Source organism: Pavona decussata, unplaced genomic scaffold (assembly GCF_977016875.1).
Source record: "Pavona decussata unplaced genomic scaffold, jaPavDecu1.1 SCAFFOLD_366, whole genome shotgun sequence".
NCBI lineage: Eukaryota > Metazoa > Cnidaria > Anthozoa > Scleractinia > Agariciidae > Pavona > Pavona decussata.
This window is the reverse complement of record NW_028145742.1, coordinates 3685139-3709101: the sequence shown is the minus strand read 5'-3', so window position 1 is coordinate 3709101 and position 23963 is coordinate 3685139. Positions and strand designations below refer to the sequence as shown.

General features: G+C 37.6%; 3 protein-coding genes and 1 long non-coding RNA gene across 6 annotated transcripts; 2 read left to right on the top strand and 2 right to left on the bottom strand.

Moving 5' to 3' along the window:
* Positions 1 to 763: 763 nt before the first annotated feature.
* LOC146452902 (3-oxo-5-alpha-steroid 4-dehydrogenase 1-like) lies at positions 764 to 4629 on the bottom strand. 2 transcript variants are annotated; one of them, XM_085097655.1, is made up of 4 exons: positions 4448 to 4629; positions 3092 to 3317; positions 2174 to 2430; positions 764 to 1679 (listed from the first exon to the last, which is right to left on the bottom strand). In XM_085097655.1, exons 1-4 carry the CDS (start codon positions 4627 to 4629, stop codon positions 1502 to 1504), a joined length of 843 nt encoding a protein of 280 aa, XP_084953781.1. In that variant the 3' UTR covers positions 764 to 1501. The 2 variants fall into 2 exon arrangements, with proteins under 2 accessions (XP_084953781.1, XP_084953780.1); XM_085097654.1 differs by having other exon boundaries at positions 4308 to 4579.
* LOC146452901 (lysosomal-associated transmembrane protein 4A-like) lies at positions 4600 to 12468 on the top strand. 2 transcript variants are annotated; one of them, XR_014859700.1, is made up of 8 exons: positions 4600 to 4829; positions 6532 to 6634; positions 6748 to 6824; positions 8706 to 8828; positions 9479 to 9574; positions 9928 to 10035; positions 10191 to 10657; positions 11957 to 12468. XR_014859700.1 is itself a non-coding variant. In XM_085097657.1 (7 exons), exons 1-7 carry the CDS (start codon positions 4716 to 4718, stop codon positions 10269 to 10271), a joined length of 702 nt encoding a protein of 233 aa, XP_084953783.1. In that variant the 5' UTR covers positions 4600 to 4715; the 3' UTR covers positions 10272 to 10658. The 2 variants fall into 2 exon arrangements, 1 of the variants encoding a protein (XP_084953783.1); XM_085097657.1 differs by lacking the exon at positions 11957 to 12468 and having other exon boundaries at positions 10191 to 10658.
* Positions 12469 to 17052: 4584 nt separating this feature from the next.
* On the top strand, positions 17053 to 21200 carry LOC146452899 (uncharacterized). The gene is made up of 4 exons (XM_085097626.1): positions 17053 to 17182; positions 19710 to 19864; positions 19940 to 20052; positions 20614 to 21200. The coding sequence occupies exons 1-4, from the start codon at positions 17178 to 17180 to the stop codon at positions 20815 to 20817; spliced, it is 477 nt and encodes a 158-aa protein (XP_084953752.1). The 5' UTR covers positions 17053 to 17177; the 3' UTR covers positions 20818 to 21200.
* Positions 17195 to 19692, bottom strand: LOC146452900 (uncharacterized). Its single transcript, XR_014859694.1, has 3 exons — positions 19454 to 19692; positions 17359 to 17697; positions 17195 to 17327 (listed from the first exon to the last, which is right to left on the bottom strand). It is a non-coding gene; the product is annotated as an uncharacterized LOC146452900 (long non-coding RNA).
* Positions 21201 to 23963: the final 2763 nt, after the last annotated feature.

Below are 23963 nucleotides of genomic sequence, written 5' to 3'. Positions count from 1 at the left end.
ATCCTGACAGTGCGTGTGTGTTGGAGAGTTGACTCCATATTTAAATCCTATATAATAACTGTCTCTGTGTGCTGATTGGCTCATAGCTATTGTCTACAAGAGTACAGACAATAAAAATGATGTCAGATGTAATGCGCGTGCATTTTCAATTCAATTCAATTCAATTCAATTCAATTTATTTGCCATTAACAAAAAAAATACAACATAAATACATTATAGACGACACACAATATTCTTACTATTACAATATTCATACTTGACTATTTACAATATTAAATGTGTTAAAGGCTAGGAAGCCTATATAGAAGCCGGGGGCTTATTAACTATAGGCTTCCTAGAACTATTGGATAAACCATAGAAGTTAAGGGTACTGATTGAAATTTCCAATTAAATTTTTTTTTTTAAAAGAAGAAAAGGAAAAAAAAAAAAAAAGGAAAGGAAGAAAAGAAAGAAAAGGTAAAGAAAAGGTGTGTAGCTCAACAAAGAGTCAATTTAACTTAGATAGAAGGAATTTTTTAAGTCTTTTGCCAAACAAACTGATAGTTTCACTGTTTTGAATTTCACGACTTAGCGAGTTGAAAAACGAAGGACCTTGAAACCGAATTGAGAATTTTCGAAGATTAGTTCGACAATAAGGTATATAGAAAAGGTTGGAATTTCTTGTTTTATAAGAATGTATTTGACTTGCAACAGTAAACATATCACGAAAATAATTTGGAAGTAAGCTTCTTTTAAAAAGATACATACATTTACCTATTTGGTAACAGAAAATAAAGCTAATTCTGTTCGTACTTTTTTCATTTTTTTGTAAAAAACAAATCAATGGCAGTTTTCTATGGTCTATACTCTTATAGACCATAAAATGACACCATAAAATGTTCAAAACTTGGCAAAGAAACCACTCGCCTGCGGTTCGTGGTTCCACTTGAGTTTTTAACATTTTACGATGTCATCTTACGGTCTATAAGAGTATAGATCATAGAAAACTGCAATCGATTTGTTAATTAACAAAACTGAGAGAAACTAGACCTGACAAATCAACAGCTTGAGTAACAACAAAAATCTTCTTTCAGTTGATGCTAATAATTATTATTAACAAGTATCTAAAAATGTATGCAACGTATAAACAATGTATTGTTCAAAAATATTCCATTCTTGTGCAATAAATTACTGCTACAAGGTTGAAGACTCCTATGACACCAACTCCTAATACCTCAAACATTTTTCAGAATTGTAAAAGCCATCCAGCCAAGAGACACTCTGCTTGCACTGACTGAATGCTTAACCAAAGCTAGCATACAAACAGGCTTCCCGTGTAGCATTCAGTCAGGACAAAACGTCTAGGTATAAATTTTTACAATTTCAAGAAAGCCATGTGAAATCTTTCATTTATTCCTGATCACTCGCTTTATCTTGAATCATTTCATTATCAAATTAAACTAATATGTTTGGTATGTAATTATATTAAAAGAACAAATTATAAATAAATAAATAAGCGTTGTCAGTATATTCCAGGAAACAAGTTTCTCCTGTCCTTGGGAAAGTTCTCAATTTTTTTCTGGTACCAAAGCTGTGTCTGGTGACTTCTTCCTGCCAAGTAGCTCACCATAGTTAGCCAGGCAAGGTAAACACACAAGTGCCGACAAGCTACTGCCATTCCATACCATGCTATCAACTCACTAAAACAAAAAAAAATTGCAATGAACCACTACCACAGAAGACATGATCTAGATCTCCTTGTCACTATAGTTCAATTTATGTTGGAAGGGCTGTGACCGTGCACAATCCTCTGTTTTGATGTTCATGTTACAGTTAAATATCTTAACAGAAATGTTTCTATTGGTCAGTTGCTCTAACACTGGTCTATGCACAGTTAACGCCAAAAATGCTAACAAAAACATATGAAAAAGAAGTTTGCTAGGCTTCATTTCAGGCTTCACTTCACTTAAGGATACATGTATACTTGAAACATCCAAGAAAAGGAAGCGTGCAGTGAATCAGAAACATTATTTGTCACTTTCTTAAAATATTGGGCTGGTCTGGGATGGAAAACAAACATCTTATGGAGATGGCTTCATCAGTGTCCTGGGAAGATTAGTAACGGTGGTCAAGGAACTCAGCATAAGGTTTTTTTATTCAAGGAAAACATGCCCTGTAGAAAATGAGTACTTACCCACAATAGTGTGGGCACACAGCAAAACGAAACAGTCCAGCCTGTGGAATGGAATATTTAGACGAGGAACCAGCAGGTCGCAGATTAGCCAATACAGAATGATGATACAAATTGATTAGCTCCCCAGTGAAATACAACACAATGCCAATAACAAATGCCTTGTAATTGGAAGACAGCTCAATAGCAAGACTCTTATCAGTATATATGTTACACCAGTAATGTTGCACAACTGATCCAAGGATATAGAACATGGACACCTGGTAAAACAAAATCAATATGAATACTGCAAATGATTATGACACTGAGCACACAGCATTGTAAGTTTGGTAAGTCACACACAGGTACTAACCTCCCTTTAATACTGTAATAATAAATTATTATATTGCCCAGCTCTGGGCTCCGTACATTTTAACTGTATCTCATCTGATTTAGGTTGTGTGGTCCAAACAAGCATCCACCTAACATACATTACTGAGTCTACTGAATACCTGGGCCCAGTTGTTCGAAAGGCGATTTACGCTAATCCAAGGTTAAAAGTTAGTCGAAGTTTTTATCTCGCTTGTTTAACATGGTTTAAAAGGCTAATATCGAGCTAAAAGTTAAGAAAAGTCTAAGTCAAAACTGAGGGACAAAAATCTTTTGGAGAATCTTTATTGATTAGTAATTAAACTCTAATCAAAGTTCTAGTTAATCTAGGATTAACTTAATCGGGCTTTGAACAACTGGGCCATGGAGGATTAAGGAAACTTAAGCCAAGGAATTTATACTTGTGCTTGAAAATATTCTAACACAATAAATTACTGCAACAGAACCTGGGACTAAGTACTTTTTTGTAAGGCGAATGTTACTATTCTGTGTTGGGATATGCTACTGTAACACACTAATAATAAAAATTGAAGTTTACTTATAGTTAATTACCTCTACAGCTGGCACAAAACCCATTTTCTTTGAATACTTGTGAAGAAATAGAACCTCCAGGACTCTTTTTACAAAATGACCAATGTAAGTCAGCAGAGCTATGATATGAAATGTGGAGTGAGGCATTCCAACAAAATACCATGCCACAATCTGAACCACAGCTGGCAGAGCATAAGACAATGACCAACCAAGCCGTGCATTGATTTCACCATCAGGGGAAAATTTACTATAAAAAAAGGAAAGTGTTCTTGAATTAAGCTTTGAAGAAGATGGCTCCAAAGGAAACTGGGTTTTCAGAAACTGAAAGAATCATATATGAGAATTCTATCCACTTACTCAATTTTAATAATAATATTAATAATAATAATCTTTATTAACATATTCCAAGCTATTTACAAGTTAAAAGTTCTAATTTTTAAAATATCCAACACACAGAAAATTTGCTAAGAAAAGTTTGATGCATAAAAAAAATAATAGAAAAAAATAAAAAAATAATAATAATAATAATTACAATAATAAATAAATAAATAAACTGGTGGATTGCATTGCTGCCATGTTGCATAAAGATGGATGTTAACTCCCAGAGGAGAAAAATCTTAGGGGGTGTTTACATGTGAAAACTTGCCCCGGTGCGAGTTTAATACCGGTATGGCATTGAGATTTCATACTGTGTTTACATGAACGGACACTTGATGTCGACAAACGTGATTGTGACGCCCAGCTGATGCCATGTTGGATTGGATGTTGAATAATGCGCATGCGCTACCCGTTCCAGACTCCCAGGAGAGTGATTTCATGCTGGAGCGAACAGCAGTACCGCATTTACATGACATCGAAATGGGTTTTCGTACCGGAATGAAAATCTTGCTCCAGTACAGTTACCGGGATGAACTCGCACCGGTATGACTCGCTCTGGTATGAGATTTTGTGCTGGTATCATGTAAACGAATACAGAGCCACAAGAGGGAACTGGAGTGAACTCGTACCGGAATGAAAGTCGAGCCGGTATCATGTAAACACCCCCTTATTGTTCCATTCCACCAACATGGCAGCCATGAGGTCACATGCAATCAACCTATTCAATGAACCTCTATAGTCTGTTTGTAAATAATAATAATATTTATTACTTACATTGTGCTTTTTCTATAAAAAATAATCAAAGGCGCCTCAAATTGTTCTAGAATGTAGATTAGGTCATTACTCGGCTTCTGCTTACCTATAACTAAGTGGAAACTTTCCAAGGTATTCATTGAGGTAGTTCACAACACAAAAACATACTGCCAAACAGCACAACCCTATGTTAAGGTTACTCCACACTGGAAGCACTACAAGGCCACCTAGAAAAGCCAAAATTACCCAAATGATGCCAAACAAGAACGCGACCGAAAATGGTCTTTCCTCCATGTTGTATTTGCGGCCGACACGTGGGAAACTGGGCCGATTGACACAATCCCATGACGCCCTCTGACGCCTGAAATAAATATAACGTCATAACTCCCATGATCCTCTAGCGACCGCATTGTTGTTCGTTTCGCCATATTTCACCTACATTATTGACTTGCGATAAATATTACTGGTGTTTTTAGGGTGTTCACCGTGCTTTGAGCATTGTACTTGGCGAAATATGAAGCCAAGAAGAATATCTGACGATATAGATGGCGACAGTTCAGTTATGAAGACTTGCTGTTGTTGTATGGACGTACGGCTTGGCACGATTGTTCTTGGGTTTTGTCATCTGGTAAGCTAAGCCAATGATGAATATTTTTCATTTCTTGCCTTGCTCGTTGAATGTTTCGCCACGCAACAGTGTTGTTGTGTGTGATGAGATTAAGCTTATGTCGATGAGTTTTATATCATAATATTTGCTGTTTATATGTTTTATCGTTTGTCCGTCGTAAAATTAATGGTTGTATATTGCCGTGGGGTTCTTTCAAGCGGCAGTTCAGGCGTCCGGACTTTTGTCGGCTACAAGATTTAAATAGTAAATGAATTTAACTTAACCTCAGAAGAAATAAGCCTTGTATTTATATTGTCAGTAAAAAAGGGTGCCTTTGGCACTCAACAAAGCTTATTAGAAGCAAGCTTGAAGGTGAAAGTCGTCAGTAGGCAGTAGATTGCGGAAGTAATGTTGTATTTTGGTTTTTACACAACCGCCATTCTTGAGACTTAACGAGGAAGTATCATGGGGTTTTCGGTATCTTTTTGTTAAAAATGATTAAATAAGACTTTCAATCAGCTGCCAAATAATTCTAGAAACGAGAGGAAAGAAATCAACTCAATTCTTGAAAGGAACAACTCCTGATCTGTTCTAGCTCATTTTGGAAGCAAAAATGCGAGAACTTGAAAAACATCAGCCTAGCATTTTCAAGTTTTAATCCATACCGTCCAACTCTGTCTCTGACCAGAGGCAATAATCAACAGTTTTATTCCACTGGGGTAATAATTTATAAGAAACTTGACAATTATTTCTTTGTTTCTGCTGACAGAGAAACATTTCTGGGTTTTGAAATGACAGCAAATTTGCGTGATACTTCCCCTTTAAGACTTGCTAGTTTGTTTTCAAGTTAGTAAACTGTTGGCTTTTACTCAGAAGCTTAACGTTGAAAACAAGCAATAAGCAAAATCTCGTTTTTTGATTAATCTGGGGAGGAAAGTCAAAGCACTCAGCTGAATTAAACATTGTCTTTCTCTTTCATGTCAGCATTTTGCCATGAGTTAATTCGTTTACCCTTCTTTCTTCGTCCTATAAACATTTTTTTTTTTCTATACCCAACAGTAATTTTTTTAAATGTTGACTGATGATCTGTAACTCAAACTCCTGATAATTTACTGCATCTGATAAGTATTTCTTCAAGTCTGTTTTTTGTTGATTAGTGGTAATTTCAGTGGAAACTTGCTCTAAAGTGTTCCTTAAAACAATACTACTGCCTGTCCAAATTAATTAAACTGGATCTTGCTGACAATCGCTGTGTGTAAAACACCCTTTTGGATCCAGTAATTAGAGAAATTTATGCATTATATTTGGCACAGGAGAGGAGTGGTGTCCATGTATTAATCAACTGTCATTATTCCAGTGTCATGTAATTTAATAGACTCTGTTCAACTTTTAAAACAATGTTTGCGGCACCATATTATAACTGCAGACATGGCACAGGAGTGTGGCAGTTTCAGGCTAAGTGGATCTACGTGTTACATAATTTAAACATGACTCTCATACTTGGGTATTTGCCAAAAAATTATTGTATGCTACCCTTTACAGTGGTGTGAAGGATTTCTGGTACCTAAATGGGATCAAAAACTTAAAAAACCTGGGAGCCTTTCTTGTAACTGTGGATCATTTTTGTCATTTTATGCTCACTATTGTAGGCAATCTTTCTGGTCATTTAGAACATAAAAGTATAATAACTTGTTTTTAACAATTATCATGTGTTGTTGTCTAGTTGATCCATATTGCTGGTGTGGTAGTTTTAACTCAGATGTTACTGCATCCAGAACTGTATGAAGAGAGGTATTTTGAAACTTATGGAACAACACCAAGGTCAGGTAAGTATTAAAAGTAGTTGCTAGTGGTGCACTGCTTTCAATTGTTGCTTGATGATAAATACTTCTCTCTTTGAAAATTTAATAAATAAATGTTTGCTTTCTTGTGATTTCAGCTGACAACTCAGTTGCACTGGCCATAGCATTTTGCTCCTTTCTCATCACAATCTTGCTGATATATGGAGCTATTACTGTAAGTTTCCATGTAATATTTGCATGGACTGCACCATTGGTGTTGTTTTCCCCCTGCAAGTCCTTTAGTTGTCTTGTTTGTCTAATTTCAGTCAGAGTCAATGTGTTTTGTGGCTTCACTGTGGAAGTGATCTGCTACAAATGTACTGGAGGCTTACTAAACCAAACAACCCACCAAATGCTTATTGCTTATTATCAAAATAAATTTTAACATTAAAATAAATTACTGTAACTAAAATAACATTAGTCTGTTTGGTTGGAAATCTTCTATAATTTCAGGGTTTGATATTAGCGTTCACCCACTCGCCAATGCGAGTGTCAAGCCCATCAGGCGAGTGGAAATTTGCAGGTTACTCGCCCGGTTTGGCGAGTAGAAGTTTCATCTTCAGGAAAATAAAACTGTAACTGAATGTTTGTGACGAAATATAACCTAAACATAGAAGATACCAGTATTTTTCACATTCTGAAAGCTTAAGAAACCTGGCACATGCAAACTTTCTGCTTCGTCACCAAGCAGATAAGAAATGGCTTCTGTTCAAGTAATAATTACATGAAGTACCTACTAGTAGCCATGATACCACTGGCCATAAACAAACCACGCTGTACAAAATCTCATAGCGATAGAAATGGACTGGCAACTGTTTAGTGCGGGTGGCTCGTCTGGTCTAGTGGATTCCCTCGCGTGTTTTGGATTTGAAAATGTGGAGATGTTTTCCTGGAGTATCTAAAACTCACAACAAGAACGTTGTGAAAGAAACTCCTCAAAAGGCAAATGCTAGAGATTACAAGAAGAGGAGGACAAGGAGGAAGTTCTCTTCACTGAAAAGAGCATTGACAGTGTTGGAGATGACAATGAGGGAATGTGTTCAGACTATGAATCAAATGCTGAGATGTCTGAAGAAATGATTCTGGAAAAAACTAAATCACTTGTAACCTAATAGTAAGCTAACACAGTGCTTGCAATAAACTACATGTAAAACACCAAGAAAAAATTAACAACAATAACAACGGCAGAGTTGTTTAATTTCTGTACTTTACATGTATTTTATTTGGTGTAACTTGGAGGGGAGTATTTGGTGAGTGAAAACCCTATAATTTTATGTTGTTGGTAATTTAATGTGCAAAGTGCACATCAAACCTACGTGGATGCACCACATCTACCAAGACACTGAAAACAACTGTCAGAAAAACTACATGGCCACAATTTCAAAAATACTTTGGAATAGTATGGTGAATGCCATTTGATGTTCTTTAAATGGTACATACAAGCACCCTAAAGATGGTAGTTGTTATTATTTGCCAAGCAAGCTTGACTTCTGTACTACAATTTTCCTGAGCAGGGCCAATGGAGTTGATTGTGTCAATAGATTAAATTATCATACACAATAATAATAAAGACATTTTAACAGGGAGCCCATATCACAAATTTGGTTTTCAGAGGGGCCCTGCATGGGATAAACTACAATATAATGAAATGCCTAAACAGTGAAAGCTAAGAATTGAAAACATTATTCAAACAATGAGCAAAAAATGGAAAATTCAAGAAACATGCCTAATATGTCTTTTAAAAGCTAGAATGTCAAATAAATTAACTTCATCAAATAAGATGTTCCTGGCCAGTCATTAGCGGCTTGATAAATAAAACAGTTTTGGTCCCAAAAGCAATGTGATTGGGGTTTACAAATGTTATCTCTTCTTCAAGTATTGTAAAAATATTATTATTTTGAGTGTCTTTATAACTATGAAACTTGAAATTGTAGTTTCCAGTAGTTATCTGTAGTTTAAATTGAAATAAAAGGGTAAAACGTCTTTCAAGGTGGTATAAGGTGCATAACCTTTGCCATTTAAACTTATTTTATGTGGCCATGGTATTATGTTTCAGCGCCAGCCAAGTTATCTCCTGCCATTCTTCTGTTTACAAGTGTTTGATTTCTGTGTGAACCTGTTGGGTGCTGTGGGTGCCATCAGTTATATTCCAGAGCTGAAGCTCATGCTCAAGAACAATGTAAGTTGCGCTAAGTAGTTTATTTTATCAAATTTGCATCACTGTAAACAGGACAAGGGACTTAATGTTTGGTCTAATAAAAATTTTGCATAAGTTGCAGTCTCAGATCTCAGATATGTAAAACAAAGGCATGGTTGCCACGAAAAGAGTTGTGAAACTTGGTTACACTTGAAGCAAATGCAAGCAAAAGTATGTGTATTGGTAAACATTTAAAATGTAAGTGCATGGAGAAGAACTTGTTTTTCTGGGACTCAGGAAAGCAAACAAAAATTTTGTCCTCCAAACTAACCCTATCAAATACACATACTTGCATAATAATCTTTGTGCTTACATTTGTGTCACTCATCCACATTTCTTTCTGTTTTCTTTGGTTTTTATTACATGTGTAAACCAAGCTATTGAGATGTTTCTTGTTTTACTTTATCCTGTTGTCTTTATATGCTTCTTTAACAACCTCTTGACTACGCTTAAACAATAATTTGCACTGTTTACTCTTTGGTTGTGTCTACTTTGATGTTTTCCTTAGCATGGCACTGCTTAACTGCAGCTGAACAGCTTAAAATTAGTAATAAGAGTGTGTTGCCCTAAATGGTGGTCACTGCATTTTTTTCATAATGTACTGTATCTGGTATCTTTCAACCATTTTATAGCCCAACTTTCCTCTTGGTGAAGCTGTGGACAAAATGGACATGAGAACTCTGATGATGACTGTTGTGGTGGTGTCTGTTACAATTCTCTCCATCAAAGTAAGTGTAATCTTAAGCATTAAGGAAATGTGTGCACGCATCCTTTTAGGGCTAATGTATGGCCCAGCTTTCTGTACGTCTCCCAGTAGTCAGTAGTTAGAGCATGCGACTGGTGTACAGAAGTTGATGGCTGCAGTGTTTGGTTATGGATAAAATCTCCCAGATTTGAAATGTTGAAAAAGGTGTTTTAGTCCATTTTGTGATTTTCAAAACTAAGAGCTCAGGAGAAAACTCATCCTCAGTTGATATACTGAAGATTTTCATTCTTGGAACAGAAACCTATCTAGACTGTTAGTAAGAGCTTTTCCTCGCCTGCTTACATTTTCATACTGAGCATGATATTTATTTTTCAGGCATATTTCATTGGTTGTGTGTGGTCATGCTATAAGATTCTGGTCCATTTCCGTGTCAAGCAGGCCACCAATGCATTCCTGTTTCATGTTCACTCTGATGAAAATGAGGTATACTTTTCTCATGGTAATATTTGGGTCATTTTAAGCTAGAGTGTGGGTAAATAATATCTTTGGCGTTGTTAATGGTATGTGCCTGGTTTTCTGTTGAAGGTCTGTAGCATACTATATTACAGAGATATGAAACTTTGTTATTTTCTCTGTAGACTCAGAACTTGTTGCCAAACTATGAGGATGCAGTCAAGGACACTCCCAAGGAGTCACCACCACCTTATACTTCCAACTAACTTTGACAGACAAGACGACTGCAACTGCATTTACTTAATTAACTTTGTTGAATCCTGCATTGTGGTTCTCTTTATAGATTCCCAAAATTTAAATATTATTGTAGGCAGAGATCAACCTCTGTTTTTGACTCAGCGTCAATTTTCTCTGTCAAGTTTCTATATGAAGGTAATAAACAAGTTGATCATAGAGAGAGTAGTACTAAAAGGATTATGGAGGCCAATTGGAGAATTTTTATGGTGACAGATTTGTCTCTGAAAGGGTTAAGCAGCAAGCTTCTAGTCATCTAAGATAAATACATTGTAGCTCAATGTATCTAAAAGATTTCCTTACCTCAGCACCATAAAAGTGTTAGTGTTTGTAGTAGTTAATAGTACCTGGGATAGTAGTCCTTTTTATTAACTCGTGAATGCGCGCATGCGCAATGAACGAGTTATAGCGATAGCTGACTCTCGACTTGGTCGATCAGTCGATCAGTCGATCAGTCGATCAGTCGGTTTTGTCGTTAACTTTCGGGCGTGCGCAGTGAATGAGTTTTAAATTCAATTAGTGGAAAAAAACACGCGAACATTTGTTGTTCATGGTGCATCAGGAAATTCTTATTCAATATGTAGAGAATAATTTGACGATCATTTAGTGCAAGAATGGCGATTTTTCGTTCAATCTGAGCAAAGTTTCAAGTTTTTTCAGTTTTTCAGAAAGTCCGGGGTCGTAAACTCAATTAGTGAAAAAAAAAAAAACGTGAAAATTTGTTTCACGACGCGTCAGAATTCTCTCATTCATTCTGTAGAGAATAATTTGACAATCATTTTAGTGTAAGAATGGGGATTTTTCGTTGAATCTGAGCAAAGTTATAGGATTTTTTCGTTTTTTTTTACGAAGTGCGGTTTCTTTCAAGAATTAAAAATAATTTAATTTAAAAATAATTTAATTAAAAAATAATTTAATTTGTCAGTTTTCACGCGAAAGCGGAACGTGCCATGTCACGCATCATTGACGTCGTAAACAAAATTATGCAAATTTCTGGTGAAATGAACACTTTTAAGATCTTGTCAGCTTCCATAGAGGTTTCAAAGGGAAAAAATGTTTCATTTTCGAAATTTACAACTGGTAATTTATGGGAAAGCAAAAGGACGCGGTCGATAAATAATTCTTATTTAGCAAGAGCTTGTCATAGTTCATTATTTTTACTTGAGGATTGCGTGGACTGAACCCCAAAGGAAAAATTTCACGCATTTATGTCGGGCATGAATCGTAATGCGATACTTTGTTGAACATATTTCCCTTTGTGAGATCGGCTTGCCCTACAGTAATTTTGTAATTTTAATTCCCAAAAAAACTTCACTTGCCCATCGGGCAAGTGATGGTTAGAATCCACTAGCCCGATCGCGAAATCCAGTAGCCGCGGACTATCACACGAATTTGCATGACGTAGCTGCACATGGCGTGCTCCTATAAACTTTGAATAAAAAAACACGTGATATTTTTCAATCGGCGCATCAGAATAATCGGCTTATTCAATCTGTACAGAATAATTTGACAATCATTTTAATAGTACAAGAATGGTCATTTTTCGTTACATAATCGGGCAAAGATATAATTTCTTTTAGCTTTTGAGGAAGTTTCCGTAGCCGTCTAAATTGCAATTACTATGTGTCATCTGCATTCACGAGTTGGCTCACAGGAGCCTTTGATTAAGTTCTTGCAAGAAGCGTTGTTTCCATGTAATTACTGAAAAGAGACTGCAATTTTTGTAGAAAATGGCATCACAACTGTGGCCATCCCATTGTTGATCTAAAATAGAACAAGCTATGTAATGATAGTGAGACACTAGTCACTTACGAGCTTATTTATCAGTTAAAGCTGTTATCACCAGATGCCTATAAATTGCTATAGTTAAAAAAAAGTAGCCCAGTAAGGATGGCTATTGTGAGTTGCTAATGGCACTAGTCTTGGAGAAAAGGTATAAGGTCTAAAATTAAGCTAACAGGTTCTGATTCTGTAGTGTTTTAGATGTTGTGGAATCATGCACTAGTTTATGATATAACTTGAGCAGAAATGGTGACCTTTCATTAAAAGAAAGTAGGTTAATATACATTTTGGAGAAGGAGTTCACTTCTGGAAGAATTTGAGAATAGAGACTGTGAAACCTATAAAATTGCAAGTAAGGGACAGTAAATAAACAATGACTGTAGCTGAGCTCCCAGTGTGAATACTCTTTGTTTATGTGCTTGTGTACAATACATGATAGCATCACAGGGATGGGTTGCAACAAATTAAGGTCAGACTCTTCAGGCATTGTTTGGACATTGTATTGCCCATATTAACCATGCATTTTAGAGAAAATATATGGATTGGCACCTCCCCCCCCCCCCCCCCCCGAAAAAAAAAGGTGTCCATAAGATGAGGCCTAACGGCAGAAAACACCCATTCTTATTGGTTGAAAAGCATTTTTCCAAGACTGCAGAAATAAAATATTTCATTTATTTATTCCAAGGGGAAATGGAAAACACTTGGAAGGTTTGTAAATTATGCTGAAAACAGCTGTAGAAGCAGCCATGCCACTTGTCTCCATGGCTCTTAGTGTGTCTGTAACTATAGAAATTAGGAATGACCTGCAATCTTGGACAGAACTAGAAGGACCCTCCTCTACCCCTGGAAATCAATGATGAATTTCGTGTTAAACCCAAATGCGCCATTGTTCCCATAATTAAAATGAGGGAGGGGTGGTCATAATTTTTCATTTGTAATTTTTAAGATTTTGGATAACCATCACCCACAACCTACTCAGGGCTTAAGGCATTGGTAAAAGAAGAGCATCCACTTCAAGAAAACATCTCTTAGTGAAAGTCATGATCCTTACGTGATGTCATTGGACAAAAAAATAAGGGAGTGGAGAAGATGAGAAGAGGGAAGCTGGGAGACGTGGGGCAATCGACAGGCACGAATTTGAATCAGTTGAATGATTGATTGAGACAATGGTCTAATCGACAGGTGCGAATTTGAATCAGCTGAATGAGTGATTGAGACAATGGTCTCCTGTCAATTTGACCCGAGGGCACCCGGGGTTCAAAACAAAAATTGTGTTTTCAACGGTCGTGTGTCGTGGTGAATGTGTACACTGGCATTTACACTGTTGAGATCTGGGATTATTGAAACTAAACTGCCGCTTGGCGTCGGCTGCAGGGCCTGGATTGTGTTGCTATTTATCTCAAATGAAACTGGGACATTTTTGCTGGGATTCTGCGTTGGATTTGTGGCTGCTCGATCATTTTGAGGTGGGATTTTTCGCTTCTCGGAAGGGGCGCTCCGAAACGGACTGTGATGCCTTGCCCTTCTCATGGGTGTCTAGAAAACTCAGACCTAGAAAACTCAGACCTCAGACCTCAGACCTAGGAAACTCAGACCCCCCAATTCTGGAAAACTCAGACCTACAAAACTCAGACCCCCTTCAAACTGCATGTAGAAATCTCAGAAGAAAAAAAGGTTGGAACTTGGAATACATTTTCATTACGGTGAAATATTATACGCTATATTTGTACAGTGTCTGCCTTTTATTATTTTACAAATAATTGCAAGATAACGGGAAAGATAACAACAATGTTTCCTGTACGTTTCGTCTCATGACACGGATTTGCTCTTTATGAGAATAAATCGACTGATTGGCATTTGTAAATTTCTAAAACAATAAAATATTTTATACTTAAAAAATCACGGCTCGTGTCAAATTGTCTACAGTGACAATCGCCTAACTTGACAAGAAAACTCAGACCCCCCAATTCTGGAAAACTCAGACCTAGAAAACTCAGACCCCCCAATTCTGGAAAACTCAGACCCCCTTCAAACAACAAAACTCGGAAAAAGAAATAAACGTGGTTGGAAAATGGAATTCATTTTTTTTATACGCTATACAGTGTCTGCCTTTTATTATTGCAAGATAACGCGAAAGATAACAACACTCTGTTCCTGTCGTCTTGGCTTTTTATTCGAAGAGAGAATAGAGCAAAATCCAAATCATGATACCCCTAAACATCTCAAGGACTAAAATTGCGTCAGTTTGGTGCTAACAAAAAAATCGATGTTAAGTGTTTGTAATCGACATGTGTTAAAAAATCATTTTACACTGTCATGTCGGCTGTGGCTTGAGCGGCGTTGTGTGACGGTCACGCGACATGAACAGCACATAACATTTTGGCGCGGTTTGGTGGTTTCATGTTTCTGTTTTTGCTTTATTCTCTCTTCACGTTTATTTATTTTTCTGAGTTTTGAAGGGGGTCTGAGTTTTCCAGAATTGGGGGGTCTGAGTTTTCTAGGTCTGAGTTTTCCAGAATTGGGGGGTCTGAGTTTTCTAATCAGGGTCCCAAAGGGGTTTAGGGCTCCAGGGCTCCGGCCTTTAAAGTGCAGGGCTCCAGGGCTCCGAGGCGAAAATTTCAGGGCTCTAGGGCTCCACATTATCTGCTTTAGGGCTCCGGGCTCCACTCTGGTCTACAATCTTGATGTGTAAAAATTCTATTTTTAACGCTAAATCAAATACGCAAATAAAAAAGTCAGCAATTCCGATCAATTTTTTAAATCCAAGCAGCCAGTTATATTATTTCTTATTATTTAAAAGTGGATTAAATATTAAACTTGTTTAAATGGGGTTGACAGACCTGCACGACTCCCGTTGTGTGCCCATTGTGTTGATAAAAGCCTTTATAGTTTTGCTTTAACAAGCATGTCTTCCCTTTTCTATAAGAGATCAAGGGAGGTTCCTTGTGTGTCTCTCTTAGTAGCGGCTGGTTTTGTATTAAATGCCATTTGTCCATTAGAATATTTTTCAAACATGACAGTGACGGTTGAAATTGTGTCATGAAGGGTAGAATTTTCTTGTGCGCTTTCTGTTTTTGTGTAAGAGCGTTCTTTCTTTCTGCGAAGTTAACTTCGGAGAGGATTTTGTCCACTAGGTTACTAGGATAACCTCTCGATGCTAGGCGTGTTTTAAAGTTTTTAACGTTTTTCTCAAACACTACGTTAGAAGAGTTTGCCCTCAGAAGCCTAAGGGCTTCTCCTTTAACGAAGCCTTTTTTGACACTTGGTGTTGTAGTTTGTGTACTGAAATGTTGCAGTAGGTTTGTAATGTGTGTGCACGTCGAGAATCAATTCTTTCTCGAATCTCTCTCCCTTATAGACTGTTGTATCCAAGAATGTTGTTTCTAATTGTGAGACTTAAGCGGTAATCTTTATGGTAGGGTGGTACGAATTTGCTTGCTCAATGAAATGTTCTATTTCTTCTTTGTTTGTATCCCAGAAGCAAAAAACATCGTCAATGAACCTTTTCCATGTTCGTGGTTTGTTAACGCTCTGCCTTAAGATCTCCTTTTCTTCTTTTCTCTTTTAATCTTCATCAATTATTATTTGTATCTTCAAAATGATCTGTCAAGTTTTTTTTTTAATTTGTTGTAACTGATACCTGCGAGCAAACTGCTAAAGGAACGTCTGGTTACTATAAAGTTGTTTTCATCGCGCTCACTACAATTATAACTTTTAGTTTTCATTAAATCCCTAAATAGGTTGTTGCATATCGTTGTAAACTGAGATAACCGCGTATACTTGCATTACGTACTGTCCTCTCTTCAGATTCTGTTTCTTTATGCCCGTTAATACGCACAAACAAACACAAAGAGGCAGTGATTAAGAATCAATGCAATCCGGGGAATTCGAATGATCAAACTTGAAAATGCTGGGCTCCGGGCTCCGCGCAAAATGTCTTTGGGCTCCGGGCCTCACAGCCAAAAAAGAATCAGGGCTCCAGTCAGTAAAATGATAGGGCTCCGGGCTCCACAGCAGAAATTTCAGGGCTCCAGGGCTCCAGGGACCCCCCCTTTGGGACCCTGTCTAATCTCGTACCCCGATCTCAGTCGTCGGTTCGGGAGATCTTGTCAAGTGAGGCGATTGTCACTGTAGACAATTTGACACGAGCCGTGATTCTTTTAAATATAAAATATTTTATTATTTTAGAAATTTACAAATGCCAATCAGTCGATTCATTCTCATAAAGAGCAAATTCGTGTCATGAGACGAAACAGGAAACATTGTTGTTATCTTTCCCGTTATCTTGCAATTAGTTGTAAAATAATAAAAGGCAGACACTGTACAAATATAGCGTATAATATTTCACCGCAATGAAAATGTATTCCAATTTCCAACCTCTTTTTCTTCTGAGATTTCTAGTTTGAAGGGGGTCTGAGTTTTGTAGGTCTGAGTTTTCCAGAATTGGGGGGTCTGAGTTTTCTAGGTCTGAGGTCTGAGGTCTGAGTTTTCTAGACAAACCCGGGAAACGAAAACTCGCTAAAATGACCTCAAATCAGCAAAAGGAGACAGGGAAACAACAAACAGTACACCATATACACAAGGTATGTAATTTTTATTGAGAAATTTTCGAAATTTTTACCTCATAAACCTGATCGTAAATATTCCCATACAAACTCTTAAATTTGCGCCGTGACGGTTATTACGCAAGATGATCACCGCAACTCACAGCTTGAGTTTGGGCCGCCTGTGCGTGGAGCGTGCGTTTTGCTTTCCTGGCATAAAAATAATCGCTCAGTTTCTCAGCAAAGAGCACCTAATTTTTCCTTTACCTTAATTACTTTATTTCTTCGGCTTTCGAGAAAAACCGTGTACCAACATGCGTAGAGCGTGCGTTTTGCTTTCCTGGTACAAAAATCATCGCTATCCTCTCCACCCCCCCCCCCCCCCCCTCCTTTAATTAAAATCATTGTAGCAAATTACGCGCGATTGGAAACGACTGAGGAGAGGTCTAGGCACTAGCAGCAAAAATAAACATGGAGGAGGGACCTGGGGGAGGAAAGTAAGTTTGATTGAACGCTAATTGTACCTGTAGGAGAGAAAAGCGTTGACTTGGCATGAGGTATGAAAGCATCTGAACTATAGGCAGCACATGGGAAAGTTTTTCGCTGCAGATTCGTTTTGCTTTGAACATAAATTGTGATATTTGATCCGCTAAACTTCAGTTCATGAATGAATGAAGGATCTTGATTGAGTCAAAAACACATCTACATTAAAGGTGTCAAGGTTTATACTAACAAACAGCAAGCTTGAATAGAGTTGAAGTCAGAAAATGTATTAAGCATATATATAATTAGTGCCAAAGAGGCCTTTATCAACCCAAATGCAAACTAGCAAGTAACGATTGTTTTATTGGTTGAGAAAATAGTGTGAGTTTTGCTAACCAATCATAAAGCAAAGTAAAGCAGAATCAAAGTAATTGCCAAATTACTTTCAACAGTTTGAAACTGTCAAAAACTGTCCTTTTCCTCAGGAATATATTAATATTATTTTTAGGCCCAGGTAGGACCCCTATGATCGAGGTATTGAGTGACATAATGAAACCCGTTTCCTCTTTTCTTGAAGCTTCTGTATTGGCTATCTCTAAAATAGGGAACGGGGAATGGAGGAATGGGGAATGGGGAACGGGGAACGGGGAATCTCTAAAATAGGGAATCTCTAAAAGGGGGAATCTCTAAAATAGGGAATCTCTAAAAGGGGGAATCTCTAAAATAGGGAATCTCTAAAAGGGGGAATCTCTAAAATAGGGAATCTCTAAAATAGGGAATCTCTAAAAGGGGGAATCTCTAAAATAGGGAATCTCTAAAATAGGGAATCTCTAAAATAGGGAATCTCTAAAATAGGGAATCTCTAAAAGGGGGAATCTCTTAAATCTCTAAAGCTTTTTTACAACCACTGTTTCGGCAGGCTTTTTTGTTGTCTGATACTGGGTAATAAACACCGCGCCAAATGAGCCTTGACCAATTACTTCCTGGCTCGTAATCTCGTCCCAGCTAAATTTTGGGAGCCCATCAAACGCCTCAAGCTTTTTTCTTTTGCTGGCAAACGCCAATGGAAACTTGAAATTGTTATCCATGTTGACCTGAAGCCACCGACTTGAAAAAAGGTCGACCGAAGGTCGGGATGACATGTCTTATCTTAACACGTTCTTGCAGCCATTTCCTGCCATTTGGTACTACTTTAAGAGAATTTGTCTTTTTGGCATAAAAAAGCAGACGCTATTAAACCTTATATTCTCATTACTAGTCTTGTTAATTACGCCATGAAACGTAACCAGCCAGACACAACGAAAACATATTTAGCATTTGCAATTTGGGTGGCTTCCGGCCTACGTCAGACATGTCTTTATCCCAGGGAGATAAGCATGTCTGGTACCTGAGTGATAACATCATAGATAAGGTGAATTTTTTCCTTGACCAGTGAAACCTTTTTTTTTTCTTGAAAAACATTGAGGGCGTTTGTTGCAACTTTCGAAAGGCATAAAAGGAAATTGGTTAGGGCTTTTTTATTAGACATCGTTGTAAGGCCATTAGGGCTGATGGATCAATCGCAACACAAACAACGCAAATTTCACATTTTTGAACTGATCACTAGATAAGCTTTAAGCAAGCGTAAAGACGTCTGTCTAGTCCAGTTAATGATGGTCGACGCGTGTTACAGATGCCAGGCCCTGTTCCAGTTCCAGTCATTTTGAGTCTACGGCTTATTCAGAGATTCAATTGCGCTTTTATCTTTACCGTTTTGCCGTTAGATGCTGTAGAAAATTCGATTTCTCTTGCTGTATGTGGCCCTTGGTATCGATTGGCATAATTTTTTAAGACCACCCCTACCGAAGATATTGCGGCAAGCGACCACAAGAATTTATTTTTATCTTATATATCTAGTAATTATGACAACAACTGTCAATAATATTATTGGTTGTTGGCAAATGCTGTAAATGTCTCTTAGGAAAAATTCTACTTCTAAAACGTTCTTAGATTTATCCAGTTTGTTGATAGATTCTCCCGTTTAGAGATTCCCCCTTTTAGAGATTCCCTATTTTAGAGATTCCCCCTTTTAGAGATTCCCCCATTTAGAGATTCCCTATTTTAGAGATTCCCCCTTTTAGAGATTCCCTATTTTAGAGATTCCCCCTTTTAGAGATTCCCTATTTTAGAGATTCCCCCTTTTAGAGATTCCCCCTTTTAGAGATTCCCTATTTTAGAGATTCCCCCTTTTAGAGATTCCCCGTTCCCCGTTCCCCGTTCCCCATTCTCCATTCCTTATTCCCCATTCCTCCATTCCCCGTTCCCTGTTTTAGAGATAGCCCTTCTGTATTCACCCTCTTTCCCACTAGGGTGTCCTCTTGGGGTCTCCTTGTGGGTCCTCAGGGTGCCTCGTTTTGTTCAATAATGATGTCCAAACATGTTCTCTTTACTGGATCTTGACCTTGTCTGATGAGGTACTTGGAGGGGAAGGGGATGATGATAGGGTCAATAAACTAAACACTTGATGCATATTTCATTGGAATCGATGTTGCTATCATATGTCTTGCTAGGGGTACATTTTTTGGGAGCCATTGGGAGTTAATTTTCTTTTTTCCTTATCAGTGATTGGCTTGAGGGTGGCTTGCATGTGTATCAGGTGCAAAGCACAACTCAAAACAGACGGAAGTTTCGTCAGGTTGCCAGAGACACTTGTGGTGAATCAATGGAGCCACCTGATGACAATTTGATCATGTTTGGGGAAATTGCAGCGGAGAAAGGCAAGGTTTTCCATGCTATGCTTGTGCAAGGAGTATGAAGCTTAGTTGAGTGAGAGTTTTTGTTTCTTTTTCTAGATCCAGTTGTGTGTGTAATTTGTGCCAAACTAGCCAGGAGTGATGTTCAGGATCAAATTAATAGAGAGTACTACCACTGGATCAATTTTCTGTTTGTCAAAGGTGACTTTCAGGTAAGATCATTAACCTGCATTAAAGAACTACTGAGGCAAATATAGGTGGGACGACTTTGTTGTATGCAACTTGCTGATGACAAACCTACAAATTGTTTTGTGTAAATCAAACTTACAACTTTTTGTGTGTGACACATAACATGTAGGATCTTAAAGCATGAAATCACATGACAATCATAGGTGCAGGCTGTCTTGAATGACAAGATTTGTGTATGATTTTTTTTCCTGACACTAGCAGTGCTGTTGTTTTGCTCAAAATATTATGGGTCAGGTCATGTAGATTGTTATGTTAAAACTGAGATGTACAGTCACGTCACTATTTGCTTATAACCCTTATCCCAAAATGGCTCTTATTTTAATTTTCTTTTGTTTGCATTCAATTAGCCCCTCTTGCCTTGCTCAAGGTAAAATAATTGATTTTTGAGCTGAGGAACAAGGTAAGAAGGGCTAATTTGAATACAAACAAAAGAATATTAAAGTAGTAGCCATTTTGGAATAAGGTCTATAGCCTGATATTTATTAATTATTATAACTGAATTGAAGTTTCTTTTTTTTGGTCAGAGATGTGGCTATGGAGGTTCGTTGCTGAATGCAATAGAGACAGAGCTTAGGTTCAGAATGTGTAGACCCATTAGAGTTGAAAGTGCATTCAAAGCAGTGGAATTCTTCAAGGCCCATGGCTACAAACAAATTGGTGAACCATTAGATTGTGTCTATGCAGGTTCACCATTGTTTAGAACTTTGCAGACTATGCAGAAATTCTAGTGTGAAAAAATAAATTCTCCTGATAAAAATGTAGCCTCCCTCAGTCCTGTCTCAGTCCTGGACGTGAAGTATATCCACCATTTCAAGAAGAGAAGGCTGCAACAACTCACTGCAAACTTTCTGACACAGGAAATGGGGGCATCCCTGGATTGGGTCAAGAATTCAGTTTAGAACTGGATCAAGCTGTAATACCTGCATGGCTTAGGTTGGCATGGTGCACAGTGTGTGCATGAATCATGCTTACATACTGGCAGCTGTCGGAAATTTTACGATCTAAAAATATTTCTGAATATAAAACATCACCCTTACACATTTAGAATACTAGTTTGATGAAACCTTTATGGAAAAGATAAAGCTCATTAAAAGGAATGATTGTGATTTCATTTCTGTCAATTTTTGGTCATTTAATTTTCTATCAAAAATATTTTCTGTGTGCTGTAGGACAACATGACAATAATCTGTGACTGCATTAGTATGAGAAAGCACAGGTGAAGAGGAGAGAACTTCTCACCATGCTAAAAATGGGCAAATGTTAACACTCCATCTCTTTACTGACCTCACTTCAGTGCCTATCAGCTGTATAATGGGACCTGTCTCTAGCAGAGGTTAAAGGTCAACATATCTTGGAGCACAATAAGAAGACTCAATACTACACTTGAAAGCATCAGGCATTAATATTCCAGTGTAATTCTCTTTACACATATTACTTTTGACTGACGTACCCTGAAGATGTGGTCTTATGAAAGGGGTGGTCAGATAAGAAGGATTTTCAGAGAAGAAAAACACTCTAAGAGCATTTTGTTCACACCAATGGGCCATTAACATGACAGAAAATGGCACAGCTCTGATAAGAGTTGGAAGGTACATGGAAACGCTAGCTTTGGTGACACTTTCACTTATTCTTCCTATCAACCATTTATTTTGCCGTAACAGTCAAATCAAGTGTTCATGGATTAATGATAATCAAAATCTCTGCATCTGTTACACAAGATCATGTTGGATGCATCCCATTCCCCTTCTCCCCCCTCTATTTCTAGCACCTGGCAAGCAGGCTACTGTTACTAACAATAAATAACAGTAGTTTGTTGTATACTATGCATAAGTTTTCTACTATTCTCACAGGGAGCCCACACAAACGGTGTGACTGGTGACTGTTTACAAAATTTAAAGGATTTGTATGGATGTTATATGGTTCGTATTATAGCCAAAATTATGTTAGGGAAAATGTTTATCTAAAAAGTCACAATAAATGTAAACTTACCTCAATCGTTGTGCTTTGTCGTTCTTTTGCCTGAAAACGGCGAATTTAGGCAATTTTGAAGGTTTGCTTTCGTCATTTACCTGAGCGTAATAATTAAAGTTTTACAACATAATTGTAAAACCCAGTTAATGGAGCGTGACGCTCTTGAGCTCAGTTCTTACTGTGTCAACAGTTAGCATTACGTACTGCAAATTGGTCATGGATGTACTTCTACTCTTCTTGTACAATACCTATTTTTCTAGCATGTTATATCCTTCATTTTGTATGGCTAAAAGGTATAAATACCTCTATTCATGTCTCGTTCAGCACTACATGAATCTCTTGTATTCGATAGTACTTTACTTGCCATTGGCTTAGTCCAAGACAAATGTCTAACCATAAAAGGTCTAGTAAAAGTCCGAGTATCACTCGCTTGCTGTATTACCTACTGTAAGGTCTACCTTTAGTGTCTCTATTTTGTAATTCCCACCCCTCCCTCCCTTTGGAGGTTTGGTTGTTGTTTTTCCAATAAATTTGGGTTCACCTCTCAGGTTCGCGTTCGGTCAAGTCTCGCAGGGAATTCCCCAAGCTTTGTGTTTTTAGGCTATTTTTAGCTCTATAACCTTGAAGCTCGTTATATGCTTTTATCCAGCGCATGCCGGCGGAGTCGGCTCGTACCACTACGGAATATTAGGTTTGAGCTGGTTTTAAAAAATGGCAAAACTCTTTGCACTATGCTGGCCAGAGGTTTCAGTTTGTAGTGCCGTGGAGAGTTAGGCTATAAGATTGTTTTAGTTTTGGACCTGCCTACAACTTGTCCGATCCAGCACTGGTCATTAATACAGTCCATAGCGCTGGGGAGATAAGTAGGGCTTTATGGTCATGCAATGGGAGTCGTCTGTCACGCCGATCGCGGAGCGGTGTTCCCCCTTTACGCCAAATATCCAATGTTATTATATGTCTGTTGAGATCTCTAGTTAACTTTATGGTAATAGGAACTGCAACATTAAATATATATATAATTATATTGTAAACAGTCACCAGTCACACCGTTTGTGTGGGCTCCCTGTGCTATTCTATATAATTATGCTATTAAAATGTAATACGTCCAATTTGATTGGATGCTTTTAAAAGACTATTTGTATTTCGTCCAAAAATCAACTTTCTTCCAAGGGGCAAGTCCAGGTTTTTTGGTCAAAAATGACCAAATTTTGAAGTCCGCATTTGTCACTTGTTTCTTGGGATCTCGACGCGTCGTAAAACTCCCTTGGGAATCATTTTTAAGTACAAATAACGCCCTGACAAGGAATTTTCTGTTTAACTTTCACCCTGACTTGATCTTTTGTGGGCTATTTCTTTGTCCCTGGTCCCTTGGGAGTCCTTAAAAATATCTCAGGGGACATTTTCGGACACAACGATTCGATTGGAAGCTTTTAAAAAAATATTTTTATTTCGTCCAAAAATCAACTTTTTTCCAAGGGGTAAGTCCAGGGTTTTTAGTCAAAAATGACCAATTTTTGAAGTTGCCATTTTTCACTTGTTTATGTCTCTTGGTATCTCGGCGTGTCTTTAAAACTCCCTTGGGAATCATTTTTAAGTGCAAATAACGCCCTGACAAAGAATTTTCTGTTTAACACCCTGACTTGATTTTTTATGGGTTATTTCTTTGTCCCTGGTCCCTTGGAAGGCCTTAAAAATATCTCAGGGGACGTTTTCGGACACACCGATTCGTTTGGAAGCTTTTAATGGAATATTTGTATTTCGCCCTGACGAAGAATTTTCTGTTTAACACCCTGACTTGATTTTTTATGGGCTATTTCTTTGTCCCTGGTCCCTTGGGAGGCCTTAAAAATATCTCAGGGGACGTTTTCGGACACAACGATTCGTTTGGAAGCTTTTAAAGGAA